The 18,553-nt window shown below is 31.0% G+C and overlaps 1 protein-coding gene across 1 annotated transcript in view; it reads left to right on the plus strand.

Moving 5' to 3' along the window:
* LOC148284321 (alkaline phosphatase-like) overlaps positions 1-18,553 on the plus strand; it is an 89,072-nt gene that overhangs the window by 58,786 nt on the left and 11,733 nt on the right. The window contains exon 9 of the mRNA XM_088241540.1: positions 13,970-14,097. Within this exon, the coding sequence (XP_088097666.1) occupies positions 13,970-14,097 (128 nt within the window). The remainder of the gene's footprint in view (positions 1-13,969; positions 14,098-18,553) is intronic.

An 18,553-nucleotide genomic window follows, 5' to 3' on the forward strand; every position in this document is an offset into this window, starting at 1 on the left:
ATAAGGTGAGCCACCAATGTATGGAGATTAACGTTTTGTTTTTTGGAATTATTAAAAAATTTAGGCATAATGACGTTTTTTTTTGTCGGTCTCGTAGTGTAATGTTTGAACGCGAAAATCAAATAAAAAAATCAGTAAAGTAACAAATTAACAATATTATTGTGTCGGTGTAATGGTCAGCGCGTTTGCCTACCATACAAGAGGTCTCGGGTTCGATTCCCGACATTTTTTTATATTTTTTTTGCACTACAACAGGCCAGGAGGCCCAATGTCAGTGGTGAATTACATCACCGAACACCCAGGCTTGATAAAAATCACATTTAATTTATGTGTTCTCACCGGGAATCGAACCCGGAACCTTTCGTGTGTGAATCAAGCGTCTTGACCACTACACCATGAGGCCGCCAACATGGTTGATACGAAATATTTATTGAAAGGGGTGTTTTCACACTAAAATATTTCATAGTCCCTGGACTAGTACCTGAAGCGTAAGACTGATCACCTTACCTTCGTGTAACAAAATTGTTCGAGATATGCTGAGATTTGTGAACCAATACAGTTCCCTATGCATCATTAGGTGCGGAAAGGGAATGATGATGATGATGATGACGTTTTATAACTGCATAAAAAGTTTCATAAATATTAGGCAACATCTTTGTATTGACTTTGAATGAGGAAATTGGATTAAAAAAATATGTTTTCTTGCGCGCGGTAAAAATTAGAGCATTAAATTGTATGAGCAAAATTTCTTACAAATGTACGAAAAAAAAAAAACATTTTAATAAAAATGCACTACTTTGAATGACGTCACTGGTTTATATGAACCATCCAATGATATGAGAGCTAAGAAGGACATCCGGTTTGGTCACCGTAAACGAACCAATCGGAAGAACTGTCATAGAACAACCTCTGATGTCACACGCGGAGTTATTTCAGGAATACAAATGTGTAACATGTTTTCTCATTATATTTGTGAAAAACTTTAACTGCATGTATGTACTTTTTTTTATATTATATGACAACTGTTGTTTTTTCTTAATAAATAAAAAAAAAAAAAATACAATATTTAAAAATAATGTTTAAAAAAATTGGCTTAGTTCGTTATTTTATTAATAAATAAAAAAAGCAAAAAAAAACACTGAATTTCCTCATTGTTGAAATTTTTTAGAAAATACCCATTATTTCTCTCTTTTCACAGGCATTAACTACATAAAAAAAATCAAATAAAATAGTAGTTAAAGTTGAGTTTTTAAATATTCAAATGAAAAGAAATACACAATAACATATACCGAAAAAATCGTTTTTGCTCGAACCGTTACATAACCCTAAAGTTGTTATATTAGCTTAGAAAATTATTTTTTTAACTTTTTTGGATACCAGTATTATCAAGGCATTAGTGATAATCTTCAAAGATATAATTAACTGTTTTTATTTTAACAATATGATAGGATAAAATGATAAATGAAAAAAAGGCACATTACTTTCACCTCTATGTTTAATAAGTGACTGAATATTTTTGTCTAAAAAAATTTTTTGTTATAATTAGCTGTCGGTTTATAAAAAAAAAAAAAATACAAACATTTAAATACGAAAAACAGTAATCATCCTACCCTTTCCGCACCTAATGGTGCATAGGGCACTGCATTGGTACACTAATCGCAGTGTATCTTGATCATATATTTTTTTTGTTACATGAAGGTAAGATGATCAGTCTTACGTTTCAGGTACCAGTCCAGGGACTATGAAAACACCCTTTGAAATAAATATTTTAAAATATTGAGTTTTTCTACTGACATTTCTTGGTGGAACTGCATTTTAATTATAATAATAAAAATAGTTAATTATTATATATTATAATTTAATTCCACTTTTATTTATATTTTTTTTACCAGTGATCGGGTTTCGTCGTGACTGACATCGTCAGACTGGTGTCGTCAGACACCTATACCTAGACATTATAATAAATATTTTATATCAACCATGTCGGGAATCGAACCCGAGACCTCTTGAATGGTAGGTAAACGCGCTGACTATTACAAAAAAAAACACAAAATTTTTTTAATAATAGAATATAAAAAAAAAATGTATTTTATTATGTTTGTATTTATAAAGTTTTAGCAAACGGCGCGGCGACTTCAAAGTTTGTTTATAAATACAAAACCAGAAAAAGCATTATTTTCTTTCCGCATTTTGCGAGCTTTTGGACTTTCCAACTGCTGAAAAGCCTCTAAAAAAGAAATTTATTGAATTGAAAAAAAAGCTTTTCTTATAAATATTATTTTTATTAGGGGGGTTTTTCTCGAAACTTTTGATTTTGCAGTTATGGTACACCTGTGCTTCTATTGTATTTTTTATGTTCGTCAATCAATTAAGATGTTTTACTTTTACGCAGACAGTTTGCATAATAGGAGCATAACAGGAATTGATGTAGGGTCAAAGCACTAATAAATGACCGTTTAAGGTTCAGTTTGTAATAAAATTCACATTAAAGGTATAATTTTTATTATTTAAGCGTACAAAATAAAAAAAAACAATAAAAAACACATAAATTTTTCTAAGTACTTTTTTAAAATTTAAATACGAGTATTAAGCTAGGGTTTCCTAGGACAGCGGTGCCCGTATTTTAACGGCCGTGGTGAACGGTGATGCAGTGGACAGCCGTCGTAAAGGTGATTAGAGAGTGGTTTCCTAGGAAAACGGTGTTAAATGGTGTTGATAACACCGTTTTCCTAGAAAACTACACTCTAGTCACCTTTACGACGGCTGTCCACTGCATCACCGTTCACTACGGCCGTTAAAATACGGGCACCGCTGTCCTAAGAAACCCTAGCTTTACAATTATAATTAATATTACCCTAAAAAAATAGTTGAATCACCAGTGAAAGACTACTACTACTCAAGTAAAAATTATACTCAAATTTAGTTACGTCATAAAATTATAAAACGCCCTAAAACATTAGAATATGGATATATTCAAATAATTGTATAAAAAATAGCATAAAATAATACACTTACCACACCCTTTCTTATAAAAACACCATCAATCTCAGAACAATAACGGGAAGACGCACTATTACCTTTTGACAACTCACAGTTCAAAATTGATAGATTTGTTTTTTACCAAAAGATGTGTCCGCCAGTCATAGTTTTTAGTGTTAAAAGTTTTTTGACTGGACACATGTAGCGATTCTTATTATATTGTGTTTTATTAACCAATGGTTATTTACTGGGGGGTGATCATTTACTGGTGCTTTGACCCTATCTGCTTTTATAAGGCGAGTTGCCAAAGAACACTTTATTACCGCGACATAATTCTTCTAGGTTTTTCTTCGCTATCTAAGAGTGCAATTTTAAAGGTTTTTACAAACATAATAGTATATTATGACATTTTTGAATTTCCCAATTATTGTCTTCTTTTATATCAGAATATTGATTATTTAAGTGAAACGTATGACATCAACTGTCTTCAAAACAACGTTTACAAATGTAAAATAACATCCTTGTCGTGACGAAAAACACCCATACAATTCAACCACTAACTAAAAAATATTTCCCTTTCAATGGTTTCGTCAATAAAAAAATTTGAAATTGCTTTAGATAGTAAACTCTCCTATTGTGAACACATTGATAATATCGTAAACTCTAACTATCTGTCCAACTTCTTGGTTTGATCAATAGAATAACGAAAAACTTAAGAAATATGAATACCATCAAAACTCTTTATTGCTTACTAGTTCGACCCTATCTAGAATATGCATCTCCAATTTGCTTTCCATTCTATAGGACTCATATTTACCATATCGAGTCTGTCTAACACTGTTTTCTAAGAAAAGTGACATGATAACTCGGATTTCAAAGGTGTAATACTTCCTATTTTGAAATAGAGCAATCTCTTCACCTGTCTTCATTGGAGAACCGTAGAACTGAGATGAACCTTACATACATGTTTAACCTACTTAAAACTATAAGTGATGTCCCATCTCTGTTGCGATCAACTTCTTTTTATGTTCCCAACCATGTCACCAGAAGTCGAAATCTAGTTGACTTATTTAATCTCCTAAGAGTAATTTTTGTTTTAATGCCCAATGGCCAAAATATGTTGACTAGTCAATTCGTCAGACAATTTGAAATTCTTTGGGATAGAACTTCTGGCTTTTTCTGGATCTCTTCGCCACTTAAACAGTGTTAAATGAAGATAAATTAGCATGGTTTTGCTCGAAGTCTTATATTTTTATCGTGTTTTTAAATATATTGTTTATCATAATTTAATTGGTCTTGTTTGTCTTTGCTACATAGTTTTATGTTATTTTTATTCAGTTTCTTGTGTACATGTTTCCTCATGTAATTATTGTAATTGGCTCAGGCCGTATATATAATAAATAAATTGATATATTTAAACTTCTCTGCAAAATGAATAAAGGTATTACACAGGAGAAAAGGATGCAATAGTTATATTTTAGTGCCATTTTTTTTGCTTGGTACAAGGTCAGCTATTTTCGAAAATAATTAATATTTATTGTGCCTATTAAGCCATATCTTGTCTACTTTTAAAACTCAATTACTTCTCCGTAAGTTGGTAACGCACTGTCTTTGCTATCACGTATAGCGTCTAACATAATATTTTGTATATTTTCCAATTTTGATTCATATTGATTATATGCCTAAACGCGAGCAATCAGTTAAATGGCTGGAGCACGATTTGTAGCGCGAGTGCAGAGTTTGGTGTTCCCGCCCAGGTGCCCCCTTACGACAACTATTATTCTGTCAAATTGAAGGCGTGTTTTGGTTATTTTAATAGTGAAAGACTAAATAAAGTTCATAAAACTACGAAAAAAAAGATAACATTTTTACTCACAGAAACACTAAAAGTATCTAAAAAAAAAAATTTTTTTTAATTTCTAAGTCAATCCGAAGACACAAGACGAAGTCATTTTTGCTATTAGAATAGCGAAATCAAAAAAACAATAACTTTGGCCTACCTTTGTAAATAACCCCGTTTTATGACAGTTAAATTTTAAATATAGTTATAAAAACTATTGTAGAAAAAAATATTTAAAAAAATAAATAATACAAATCTCCTAAATTCAATTTACAAATAACGATTCAAACAAGAACATGTGTCTACTATCATGAACCTTTTAGACTCTCTGAATGTATGTGCATTATTTTATTTTATTTTTTATTTATTGATACATATAAAGGTACAAATTACAAAAATAATAATGTATCCCTAACACTATGAGGCCAAGGGCCATTTGTTGAGTTGAGATACAACATAATGGAAAGTGGAGGCATGTATTTTACTAAAGGATACTAAAAAAAAAAAAATCTTACCATTTAATTTTAATACGCATCTTGACAAAATGTTTCGTAAATCTATGTAATGTTTCGCAGCAGTCTCCTGCAATGGTGGTCGCTAATTACTCGAACCAGCACATGTTTTGTATATGTAGATGGTTTTTTTAGTGTGATAGCTAGCAACTATGAGACTAAAAAGGAGGGGGGAGTGTAGTGTTCTATATGGTTACATTTGGGTACTTTCGAGTCACAAATGAATACATTCTTAAACGGTTGTATAAAGGTTTATGTTGTTCACTACTTGTCACATATTTTGGTAAGAATAAAGTGTAAAACAATGCAAGCAAATGAATATTCTTCCTTTTCCAATTTTTGTCAACACATTCACTACTTATAAACACTAACTCAATGTATTTGAACAGTTAACAATTTATTTTAGAATTTTAAGTTACGATTTGAAAGAGGAACTATATTTCACGCCCAGCCTGAACGGTGGCTGATGTGTCTAAAATAATTTTGAAATAAGATAAGGAAAGCAGCAAAATCTGGTAACAACTGTCATCAAGCGGAGGCGAAACGGCTGGCTGGGCCATATACTACATACAATTCTTAACTACGTTGACTACTTTAGAACGCATCAGGTTCTCGACGTCCTTGACGTGCGCTGCTGACTGTTCGTCGCTGGTTCATGTCAGAACTACGGGACGCGAACCTGACTTGGGGGTTCGCATTAGAGCCGGCATCTGACAAAGACGCCTGGAGACTGTTTTAGACAGCATAATTCTCCATTTAGAAATCGGATATGGAATGATGGCGAAACTTTAAAAACTCATAATATAGTAGTGTAACTAATGAAAAATTGTCGCTTGATGCTTTGCAAAATCCAACTACATATATTCAATATTCTGGAACATGGTCGGTAGCCACTTTGGTTATAAGTTCTGACCTGAAAGTATTAAAAAATGATAATATAAAACTTTGTAAGGCGCCAAACAATCTCGAACATTTCTCGCGAAGAACTTTGCAGGACGTAACTGCTCAGGAGTTCTCAGATTTTTAAGGATGTGAAAGTTTCGGGGTAGAACAAAATATGGGCACGTCTGGACTAACACTGGTTTAATGGTGCTACTTCATAATAAAGGAGGGTGGATTTTGATTGTGTACACATTTATAATGAATTCAGAGCATGCTGAAATCTTGAAAGAAATGTTTCAGGTAAAAGGTGCTTTAAAGGTTGACTTAAACAAAAATTAAAACACCAGTGGCAAATGTTTTTAATTTGTTTGTTTTTCATTTTAAACTCATGGTCAAAAAGATTAAATGGGTGAAAGTGCGAAAGAAAGTGTATATTAGTGGTCGGTGTAGAGCAGAAGTCCTAATTCGCTGGTTTTGGCCAAAACCGAATAAAATTTAAATGACTTAAAGTCACTTAAAAACGCCCAAAATTATTTATTTATCGTTAAACTTAACGAGTTTATTAAAATAAGTGTTCAATAAAATAAAAGGCATAACTTTGTTTATTTTTTGCGCTTTTCGGTTCGTTGTTTTGTTTATTTGCTCATTCAAAATTACACTCGTTTAAATATAAGTGAACTTAAAAGGGCTTTTTAGGCTGTGTCCTTGTCAAGCCATAATAATTAACAATAAAAAATACAAAAATTAATTATAAAAGTTATTTTGAAAAAACCGTCTACTTTTCCCACTGTTAAATTATTTAAAAACCTTAAGGTTTAAGATATAAAATTGCTATATAAAAATATTTTTTTGCTTCAAATACACAAAGATAAAATAAAAAGTAGTATTTCTAGGTCTCAAAACGTAAGTACGCGATCTAGAACAGGTGGTAATATCTTAATTCCTAAATTAAAAACAACTACTGCACAACATCATTATACTTACAGAGGAATCTTTTTTTGAATGAACAAAGATAATAAAAAGTACAGTCAGGAATACAATTTATTTAAGAAAGAAGTAAAAAATTACATCTATAATTCTTTTTTATCTAACACTAATTGAAAACATCGTTTATATCTTTTTTGTAATTTATTTATGTTATCCTAAATATATTAATTAAAATAAAATAAACTATTGTAAGACGTCGCTCCCCATTATGAACACAAGAATTGTTTATTTCTTTTACGTAATGGGAAACGTTAATGTAAATATATGTATTTGAATTATGTAAGAAATTGTATTTAGTTGTAATATTGTATTTTTATTTGTTATCAGTAAAAAAAAAAAAAAAAAGAAGTAAAAGTCCATTATAAATAAATTAAATGTCTTTCATACATAAATAATTACCAATTCAATAATTATAATGAAGCGAGAGTACCTTTTAAAATAAATTCCTTGGATAATAGACGACAAATTGCTGACTTAATGTTTCTATTTAAGCTTTTAAATTGTATTACTGACTGCCCTAATTTACTAAGTTTAATTAATTTCCATGTACCTTTTAAACGCACCCGTCACACCAAATTATTTAATTGCACCGATGTAAACACTAATGCAGCAAAAAATTCGTGCATTTATAGAATATGCAACTTATATAATAATATTAATGGACCCAATGCGAGTGATATATTCATTTTGAATAATAATAAATTCAAAAGGGAAATCAGCGACAGCATGCAGGCATTGTCACCGTTAGTGAGTAGTGATGAATAGATACAATATTATTTTTTCATTTTATTTTAAATTTACAATGGTAAATATGTACAAACATTTTATTTATGGATTTCCAAATTCTATTCTTTTGTAATATGAATTTATTTATGACACATTACGTATATTGATAATTATAAGTTTGAGATCATTTTAAGTCTAGTTTTAAGTTCCTATTATATTATTACCTTATTATTGTATATTTATTTATTTATTCATATTTTTCGCTTCCATACTATAATTAATAATAAAAATAATGTTACGTCACTGGGGTTTCCCGTGCCGAGGACACTTAACAATTTAGTTTTTTGAAATTACATTTGAGAATAAACAAAGAAGACTAACTTAAAAAATAAACATAATTAACAAATATTCAGACAGTTTTAAAAACAAGGTATTTATGTACATCTATGTTATTTATATTACAAAACACACAATGAAAATAACGAAAACCTAACATAAGCTATACAGTTGTGGAGCAGTTGATTCAGTATTGGTATGGGCGAATGAGACAATCCATTTTACTTCTACGTAGATCCAGTATCCATTTTTCAATAGCCTTTTTAAACATTTTCTCAATACTAATTGCTTTAATAGATAGTGGAAGTAGGTTATGGATTTTAATTGAATAATACTCAAAATCCCTTTGTCCGAAAGTGGTATTAGTTTGTATTTGTTTAAGTTCTCTATGTGTTGAGGATCTCGTGATTATATTTGTATGTGATGTATTGTGGAGGTTATGTCTTTAATTTGAGTAAGAGTAGTTTTTGAATATATAAGTGAGTATTGTTTTTAATTGTTTTGGTGTCATAAGTTGTGATTTATGGAATATTTTTTTAGTAGATGTCTGTATCGGGACTCTGAGTTTTATTTTAATGATGGATTTTTGTGCAACAAATACACTATTTAAAACTGTGTCACTCATATGAAATATGACTGTAGACTTCAATAAATAAACAAAAAATAAAAAAATAATGACAAAGTTCTATGTCATCTTTTCGAAAACAAACTGCTAATTTAAAACATTTAATAACGGTGTTTTCAAAAGCATGTTTTTCTTACTTTGTACTTAGACACTGTTTAAAATCGTCAAAAAAATCATTACAAAAATACAATTTTAAATTACTAGTCTGAATAGAACTTCAAAAAAGTTAGTAAAAATCATTCTTAGCGGAAGTTCAAAGTAATTTATTAAAGAAATAAAAGACGAGTGATACCTATTTTGGAATAACCAGTGACCGGTTTGTCTGTCTTGTGATGTAGTGGTTAGCGCGTTTGCCAACCATGCAAGAGGTCTCGGGTTCTATACCTGACATGGTTGTCATAAAATATTAATTTAAAAGGGTGTTTTTACACATACATATTTCATTGTTCCTGGACTGGCACCTGAAGCGTAAGACACATCATCTAATCTTCATGTTTCAAAAAATGATTAAGAAAAAAATAAGACTTACTGCGAGACAGTTAATAAATTATAAATATTTAAGTTAATTTTTTTTTAATTGTATAAATTACGTCTATTTTGAATTAGATTTAATTAAAATTAATCTAAATTTTAATAACTTTCAATAATTAGAAATTTAATTTTGACAATTTTAATTTATGTTTTGTGATTATTGGTGTTCATAATATATATACAGGTAAACGTCGTTTTACGCCTATTTACAATTACGTCGGTTGGTGCCGGGGTCGAATTCCCCAGTTTGGTCGACACCAGAAGACAGTAGGCGCCTCGATTCTAATAGCAGACACACTTTTACACGTTGTTTTATTCTATTACCGTAAATGCGAGCAGCCTATTTCTGACAAAGAGCTGAAACCTTTGTTTTTGCGTGTGAGATTTATCTAATTGAATTATTAACTTCATTGCATCTTGAGTGGTTTATGCTATGTATATGTGCCGCATGTAATGTATATGTTTGTGTATGTTTTATATGTGCGTTCATGTGTGTGCGTGGATGGCTCGGAGTGTATTTTCGGTATTTTTATTTATTTTAATTTATTATCTCCATGAAAAACGCAAATGTCAACAATCATTCTTTTCTCACTTAAAATTCTTATTTATTTTATTTTTTATTTTTTTGTCACATTTAATGTTAATATCTTTTAAATTTATGAAAACTTAGTTGGTCTTTTTATGTTAAAAAATTGTTGTTTTTAATACTTATTTAATATGACTGTATGTTTTCTGAATAAAAAAATAAAAAAAAATAAACGTCAACAGATGAAAGAATTGAAGGAAATAGATGCTCAAATATGGGCAGAATGGTGAATGTTACAGTGTGTAAAGTGGCCACTTAAACCAGCAATTGACAAGTCATATGCCAGATGCCTAGATTTCTCTTAAATGTTCTTCATCTCTGTTGAAATATGTTATTATAAATTGATGTGTGCATCTAGGTGGTTTTTGAAGACATTAACTGAACTAGCACCAATCACTTTCTCGGGAAGGCCATTCCATTTCTCCACAACTCGGTTTTTAGGAAGTTCTTCTTGGAGTTGGATGAGAAGGAGGTAGTGTTTAGTTTCAACGAATGACCTCTGAGATGGCGGTTTTCATTCATAGTGAACATTGATTTCAACTTGGGTACATTATTTTCCTCAGTTAATATTTTGGACGTTTCAACCAAGCCACCACGCTGCCTCCGCTCTTCTAGTGAACTTAACCCGAGCTCTTTTAAACGGTGATCATATGATTCATTTCTTAGAGAAACTACCATTTTAGTCTGTCAACTGAAAATAAATAAATAAGATACGCTGTGATTGATGAAAGTACCCTATGCATCGTTAGGTGCGGAAAGGGAATGAGTGACCGATTTAATTTCTTTTGGGATATCTCCGAGACTGGTATCTTTATTATAAAATTAAATGTATTTACAGAAAAACCGTAGGAACAGAATTCAAAATAGGAAAATATCACAAATTACCAATACCCATAAAAATATAAGAATTGGATTGAGAATATTCATTGTATTTTCATAACCAAAATGGATATTGTGGAGAAATATCTGGAGAAAAACGCGACGCGTTTGGCCTTGGTTGTAGTGATGTCAAGGTTCGTTATATTGTTCTAAATAAATTTCAATGGCCTAGAACAAATAAACATGAATCGTTATGTATTAGGGACGTGGCCAATGGAATGGCCGTTTTTGCGGGAATTCAAAATTACAAATTGAAAAATATTTATTTTGCTTTTGTCTTTTGTACTGGACAGTATTTAATAGACCTTTATTACTTTAAAAACGTAACAAAATGTGACATTTTCATATTATACGATTAATTGATTCTGTGGTTTGTATCTAAAAGGGCCAATGTCAGATTTCATATTTTCTTGGCACCGTTTTGTAGAGGGTCGATGTCAATTACGAAACTCGTTTATTAAACTATTTTATAGACACATACATGTGATGTGATGTTTTGTGATTATATTTGTTGTCAAAGACGTCAAACAGTTCATTATTATGCCACAAAACGGGTAAACAATCACTCTCCCATAATATAACGATTTACGACATTGGTTCTTGTAGATTTAAGCCACAGAATTTTGAGATTTTCGTATTGGGTATTTTTAATTTTGTGTATGAATTTTCGGTACAGACATACAAGCTGAATTATTATTCAGAAATCCCATAAACAGGTTACGCATATCGCGGGAATACAATAGAAATGGAGCAAGTGACAAAATCAGGTTTATCAAGCAGGCAATTAGTAATTTTACATTATATGCACGGTACTTTTAACTTTAATGTTAAGTTTAAATGTTTTTAAAAAACACTGTTACTTTTGTATTAAAAAAAGAAAAACTTAGTCAATTTCACCTCTAAAATTTGACATGAAATTTAGCAGATTTTTGTTTCGTTCTTTGAATATTTGTTATAAGTATAAGGTAGTATTTTATTTTACAACTAAAAATTATGTTTTCGGGATATTTTATTTTAATAATTTATTTTTAAAAATATTTATGAAGGTTAAATAAACACAGAAATACAAAATAAATTAAAATGCACACATAATTAAGAAGGGCTATGTATAGCGTGTGAGCTCGCCAATATATGACAGTAAAAATTGTATTGTCTTTGAATTTCCTAGAGTTTTGACCATCGAAAAAAAAGAAGATTGCAAATAAAATCAACAGACAATGGAAATTTGATGTGTATTATTTTAATAGACTGTTTATAACAGAAAAATACATAGAGAAATATGCATTTTTATTTTTTGTAATAAAAACAGTCTAGTAAATTCGAATAAATAAAAATACGCTTTATATTAACAATATTAATTAAGATGCAAAAATAATATTGAATACTTGAAAAATAAATATAACTGAGTGTTACAAACATAATTTAAAAAAACGGATAGCGATTAAAAGTAAAAACTATCTTTAGTTTAATTCTTATAGCGATAAATACATAAACATTATAAAACAGGAGTTATTCAAAAATAATATTGTAACTAGGCGGCTACCAACACGGTTAAATTTCGAAACACCACGCAATTTCTTATCTCGGCTACGCTATGTAAAATGAAAAAAAATATTTAAATTAATAATTTCATCATGTCATGAAGTCGCCCCTGGGTAGCGCCTGCTAACGTCAATCAACAAAAACATCCTCGTTTTAATAACAATATTTCGGCTACGCCATAAATCTCTTTTTTTAAATAATTTCTCACGTCACAAAGTCGCCCCTGGGTAGCGCCTGCTAACGTCAATCAACAAAAACATCCTCTTTTTAATTACAATATTTCGGCTACGCCATAAACCTCTTTTTTTAAATAATTTCTCACGTCACAAAGTCGCCCCTGGGTAGCACCTGCTAACGTCAATCAACAAAAACATCCTCGTTTTTATAACAGTATTTCGGCTACGCCATGAATTTCTTATAAAAAATGTCAAAACGTCACAAAGCCACTCTCTGAGTGTCGCTACTGACATCATTTACAAAAACATAAATTTTTGTGCTTTTTTCAGGTACGCAACATTTTTTTAAATACACCTACCTAACCGATAAAATACTATTAGTAATTAAACCAAGGTGTGCTTTAAAGTTCCGTATGGCCAAATAATATTATTTATTATTAGAATATTATTGACATGTAGTTCAAGCATTGCTGCATTCACGTTGCTTTACTTCTGAGAGCTCAACTGCTATGTTTTTCTATGGTTATGTTAATGTCATCTGTCATGTATTGGCGAGCTCACAGGCTATACTTACGCCATTAAGAAGTGTTACGTAGTAATCTAAAAAAAAAATCTTATTAATGAACTTTTTATAAAAAAAAGCGTATCTGTCAAATACAAAACGTAAACAAACTTTATTTATTTATTTATTCATTCAAAATTACAAAATTAAATATTTATGAACCTATTAAGGCTTTTAAGGCTATGCCGTGTCAAGCCACAATAAATAACAATAAAAATACAAAGTAAATTAAATAGATCAAATTATTATGACATAGAATAAAAATCAAGAAAAAAAAGATTAATGTAATAAAAAATCAAATTCCAAAGAATAAAGAAAAAATAATCAGAAATAATTTTTCAATTATAAATTATACAAATTAAGAATCACACATAATCAAATATACAAAACTTACTAACTACTAACTACTTACTATAACTAACTCTTTACTGGTGACATCACCTACAAGTAAAGTTGACTAACTGTTACTTGATCAATTTTTTGGATCTTAAATTTACTGATATAAGTGACTATGTGTGTTGGTCAGTTTTACTTGTCAAAAATCTATGAGCTTCTATCAAATGGTCACGTATTTTAATTTTTTTTTTCTGGAGTGTCGGATCGACTTGGCATTCATACAAATTAAGCATTATGCTAATGCGATGTCAAAAAGTCAGTAATCTAAATTTCGTCATTTTTGTAAATAGTCACTTTTACTTGTATAACCACGATATGTGTGATAACAGAGATTATTATTTAAGTTGCTGTTTTTTGTGTGACTGGGTTTGTGATTTGGTTATCTTAAGTGTTGTTTTGTTTGTCTACAGGACCCCTGGCAACAGCACTTATATCGGGTACGATAGAACAAAGCTTTATACCGCACGCTGTGGCTTATATAGCCTGTCTCGGGGATCAAGCAATTCGATGTAAGGACCAAAAAACATACAAAGCTCAAGTAAGCCAATACTTTAGTTTTAATACAAGCCTTAAATATATTTTACATACGAATAATGTAATCAAGGTACACTTTTTGTTAAAGTTTCAGTTTTATTATTAAAGTTCATAAATATATATGTATGTTCTTCATCTCTGTTGAAATATGTAAATATTAACAGCATTTCAGGAAGTTGAATCCAATATTTGTCCACAAAATTATGACACACTCAAAATATTGTTGATAAATCCTCCTGATTCGTTAAGTATAGAAATTAAACAAATTAAATTTTCGGGCGTTGCCTAGTAAGTTGGTGAAATAATTCAATTGGATAAATCTCACCCACTGGCTGGCTGGCTATTGCAGCAAACTTCCGTCGTCATCACCAAAGTACTTTTGAAACGACCCAAATTTTTACCGGACACGGAGTTATGAGAAGTTAATTAAATAGTTTTATTTATATCCCTACAGAGATGAGGTAGAATTTTTTTCAAATTCAGGATTACGGATATTCGAGCGTTTACAGGGCTTATGACCTGTCATTGGCTGGGTTAAGTGGCCACTTTAAGTACTACAACATTCCCCATTCCGCTTATTAGCGAATATCCACACCGGTAACATTTTTGATTTTTGTATTTATGTTATGAATTTGAGAAACCATCCACAAGCGAGTTGGAGAGCCATCTATAAATAAAAATATATACCTACTCCCCCTTGGGAGAAAATCCAGATTTGTACAAGTACACGTACCAATAATGTTGTGTTACTTAAATAGGTTTAAATTAAGGAATGATGACTATTGTCCATGTGATAATTTTTAAACTATCCATTTTTTAATAGCAATTTTATATTGTGAGTACTTACTGATTGTCCTTGTGGACAATTGAAGTAGATTGAACACTTTAACCGAGTAGTAAGCCAATCCTCTTTGACCGAAGGTTGTATTATTTTATTTTTTTACTTCTGTTAAACGTTCATCTCTGTTGTAATATGTTAATACGTATGTATTTGCAGGAATAAATACATTGAAAAATAAATGTTTCGATCTAATTAATTTTCTCAATCAGAATTCTTTTATGTGGTACTTTAAAAACTGTCTTTGTGAATTTTCTGGTAAATTAAACTTGTTGTCGGAAATCTTATCCCTCTTCTTGATAATTTGATCTAAGACAAGTTGGAACTGTGCCAGAAGCTTTCAATTGGATGTAACTACTAACCATTTTTTTATTTATGCTTGAATAGAACAAAAAACATGTTTGTTCGTTGATGTAGGTAGTCAAATACTAATAGGAAATTTAACCACTTTTTCTTTTACCTACATCAAAACGTTCACAATAACTTTTCTTTTAATTTCATTTAACTTTTTGTCCATACTCACATATTTGTACATCGGCAGGCTTGTTGCCAAATGCCAATGACTTCTAATCAATCAATAAAATAAACAAAAATGGTAACCGGAAAGAAAACAAACGTATCAAGGATACAAGACATTAAAATAAAGTAAAAAGTGGCCACTTAAACCAGCCAATGACAGGTCATAAGCCCTGTAAATGCCTAGACTTCCATATTCCCTTATTTAAGGTATTTTCCATCCCTGTTGTAATTTGTTAATCCTAATGACTCCCGAGGGGGTGAAATCCAGTCTTTTGTCTACGAATATTTGGACAAACTCAAATATTGTAATGAAACCAGCTGGTCCAAGAAGAAGTTTAAAAATTGAAAAATTGTTTTCAGGCGTTGCCTAGTATGTGAAATTATTATGTCAGATGAATCTCTTCACAACAATAAAGGTTTCAGCTCTTTAACTTCTCTTTAATCAACAAATGGAAGAATTGAAGAAATATGGATGTTCAAACATAAGTAAAATGGTGAATGTTACACAGTGTGTAAAGTGGCTACTTAAACCAGCCATTGACAGGTCATAAGCCCTGTAGATGCTCAGACTTATATATTACCTTCTCTTAAATGTTCTTCATCTCTGTTGTAATATGTTAATATAAACAGCTCTACAGGGAGTTGAATCCAGTCCTTGTCTACAAAAATTTGGAAAAACTCAAAATATTGTTGATAAATCCACCTTGTCCATGAAGAAGTATAGAAATTGAAAAAATAACATTTTCCGGCGTTGCCTAGTATGTAGGTGAAATAATTCAATTAGATGAATCTCACCCGCATAAATAAAGGTTCCAGCTCTTTTACTTCACAAACATCAACAGATGAAAGAATTTAAGGAATATTCCATCTATATAGATGTTCTTACATCTATAAAGATATTCAAATATGGGCAGAATGCTGAATGTTACACAGTGTATAAAGTGGCCACTTAAACCAGCCAATGACAGGTCATAAGCCCTAGCCTAGACTTCCATATTCCCTTATTTAAGGTATTCTCCATCCCTGTTGTAATTTGTTAATGTAATTAAACTAATATTCAAATAACCCTACGTCACCTCTACGACGGAATTGTATGAAAAAACATGCCAGTTAGAAATAAAATATCCGACGAAAGTTGAGACGATAAAAAATATAAACAAAATTACATTAGGAAACAAAAACACGATGAAAAACATTAACTAAAAATGCTGACGTACACAAATATAGTACGGCTTGCCTACCACATACCACATACCGCACACTGCATCTTTTTTTTTCATTTATTGATATTTTTAACATGCCCCTTAATTTATTTAAAGATAAATTAAGACTCCTGGCAGTGATACGCGCTCACTTGCTATTAAATGATGCTTACACTTACATCTGAACACTTACTCCCACACAAATTCACACAAACACACCTCTACACTTACTCTCATACAAATACACACAAACACACCCTTTTGCTGGTGAGACGACCGGAGTTTGACGTTTGCAAAAAGAATGCCATATTTGAAAAAATATTCATTTTATGTTTTGGAATTCAACTATAAACAAGTACCTAAGTACCTACTAATCAATGAAAAGTATTTTTCCAAGCTAATAGCAGGCAAGCTAACGTTTGGGCAGGACAACGTCTGTCGGGTCCGCTCGTTAAGTTGTAAATATGTTAAACTTGCTTTGTTTTTTCGTGTTCTAAATACGTGCTGTAAATTTTAATTTACTACGCTCAATAAAAAACATTACTTTTACATCCACAGAAATTAATTCAGGTCGGAAAGGGTGTTATTTTTTTTCTTAAATTCGTCATTTAGATGGTTTTATCGGTAATCCGATGACAATCTGTATTGAATGCCGCAGCTAAACTTATTTTCGGAATCTCTAAGTTCAGTCATATCACTCCACTACTTCGGTAACTACACTGGCTACGTTTTCCACAGAGGGTCGAATACAAACTCTGTTGGCTAATGTATAAGTCACTGCACAACTCTGCTCCGGAATATCTAAGGGAACTATGCATTCCAGATGCACTAGCTGACAGGCGTCTCACGCTTGGATCAGTTACGTCTACGGCGAGAGGAAAAGTTATTATACCTCTACGCAAACAGCGCACTAAATTTAGTGAACGCGCATTTGCGGTTGTAGGCCCCATGGCATGGAATGCTTTCCCAGCAGAGGTGCGAGGCTGTGAAAGTGAAGTGATGTTTCGGAAAAACTTAAAACCCACTTGTTCTCTAAATCATTTAAATAAATCCGGAGCATATGACAACAAAATAAATTGTTTGAATTCAATTACAAATTTAAAAGATTCAATTAAATTAATTTAACAATAGAATCACTACGTAAAGCGCCCTTGAGGTATTTTATTACGAAAATGGCGCCGTATAAGTTATCCATAATAATAATAATTACAATAATATGGAAAGCATACAATATTTTTAAACTTTTCTACGCAAGTAGAGAAAGCAATTTCTAGAATCAAATGTTTATTTTTATAATTGTATTTTTTAAATGCACAGGATTACTGCGATGAAAACAAAGTAGAATATCTGAAATCGGATCATAAGAACGTTTAATTTTGATTTAATGAAAAATGAGGTCGATTTGGCAAACAGGTATTTGAACCACTGTATGTAATTTAATTTGACTTCGATCCCGTTCCGTCTTTTCTTTGTTTTCCCGAAAATAATAAACGACGTGTTTTAAAGAACCTGAGAAATGAATCTTTCTCAGAGATGACGATTTATCTTCTTTTTGCCGAATAAAAACGCGAGAGAAGTCCCTGTTTTTAAAAGAATTTATGGCGAATCATATTTCTTCTTTGATCTAAATGAGGAGTAGACAATAAAACGAAATAAAGCTCGCGGCTTTTATTTTGTTTCTATTTTGTTACAAAGTCTGAGCTTAATTTTGTGCTACAAAATTGCTTCGATTACAAGAACTGAAAAATCGAATTCATTTTCAAGAAAATGGGCCTTGCTCATAAACTCGGTATAAAGTAACGCCTAGGCAATCTAGCAGTGGCGAGCGGTGAGTTTTTAAATTGGTAAGCTGTAAAAATTCTGATAAAATGTCCATAGCGGTAGTATGGCATATAAAAAAC

The sequence above is a fragment of the Micrasema longulum genome, unplaced genomic scaffold (assembly GCF_059751315.1).
Source record: "Micrasema longulum isolate JH-2025_06_02 unplaced genomic scaffold, ASM5975131v1 h1tg000131l, whole genome shotgun sequence".
In the NCBI taxonomy this organism is placed as follows: Eukaryota; Metazoa; Arthropoda; class Insecta; order Trichoptera; family Brachycentridae; genus Micrasema; species Micrasema longulum.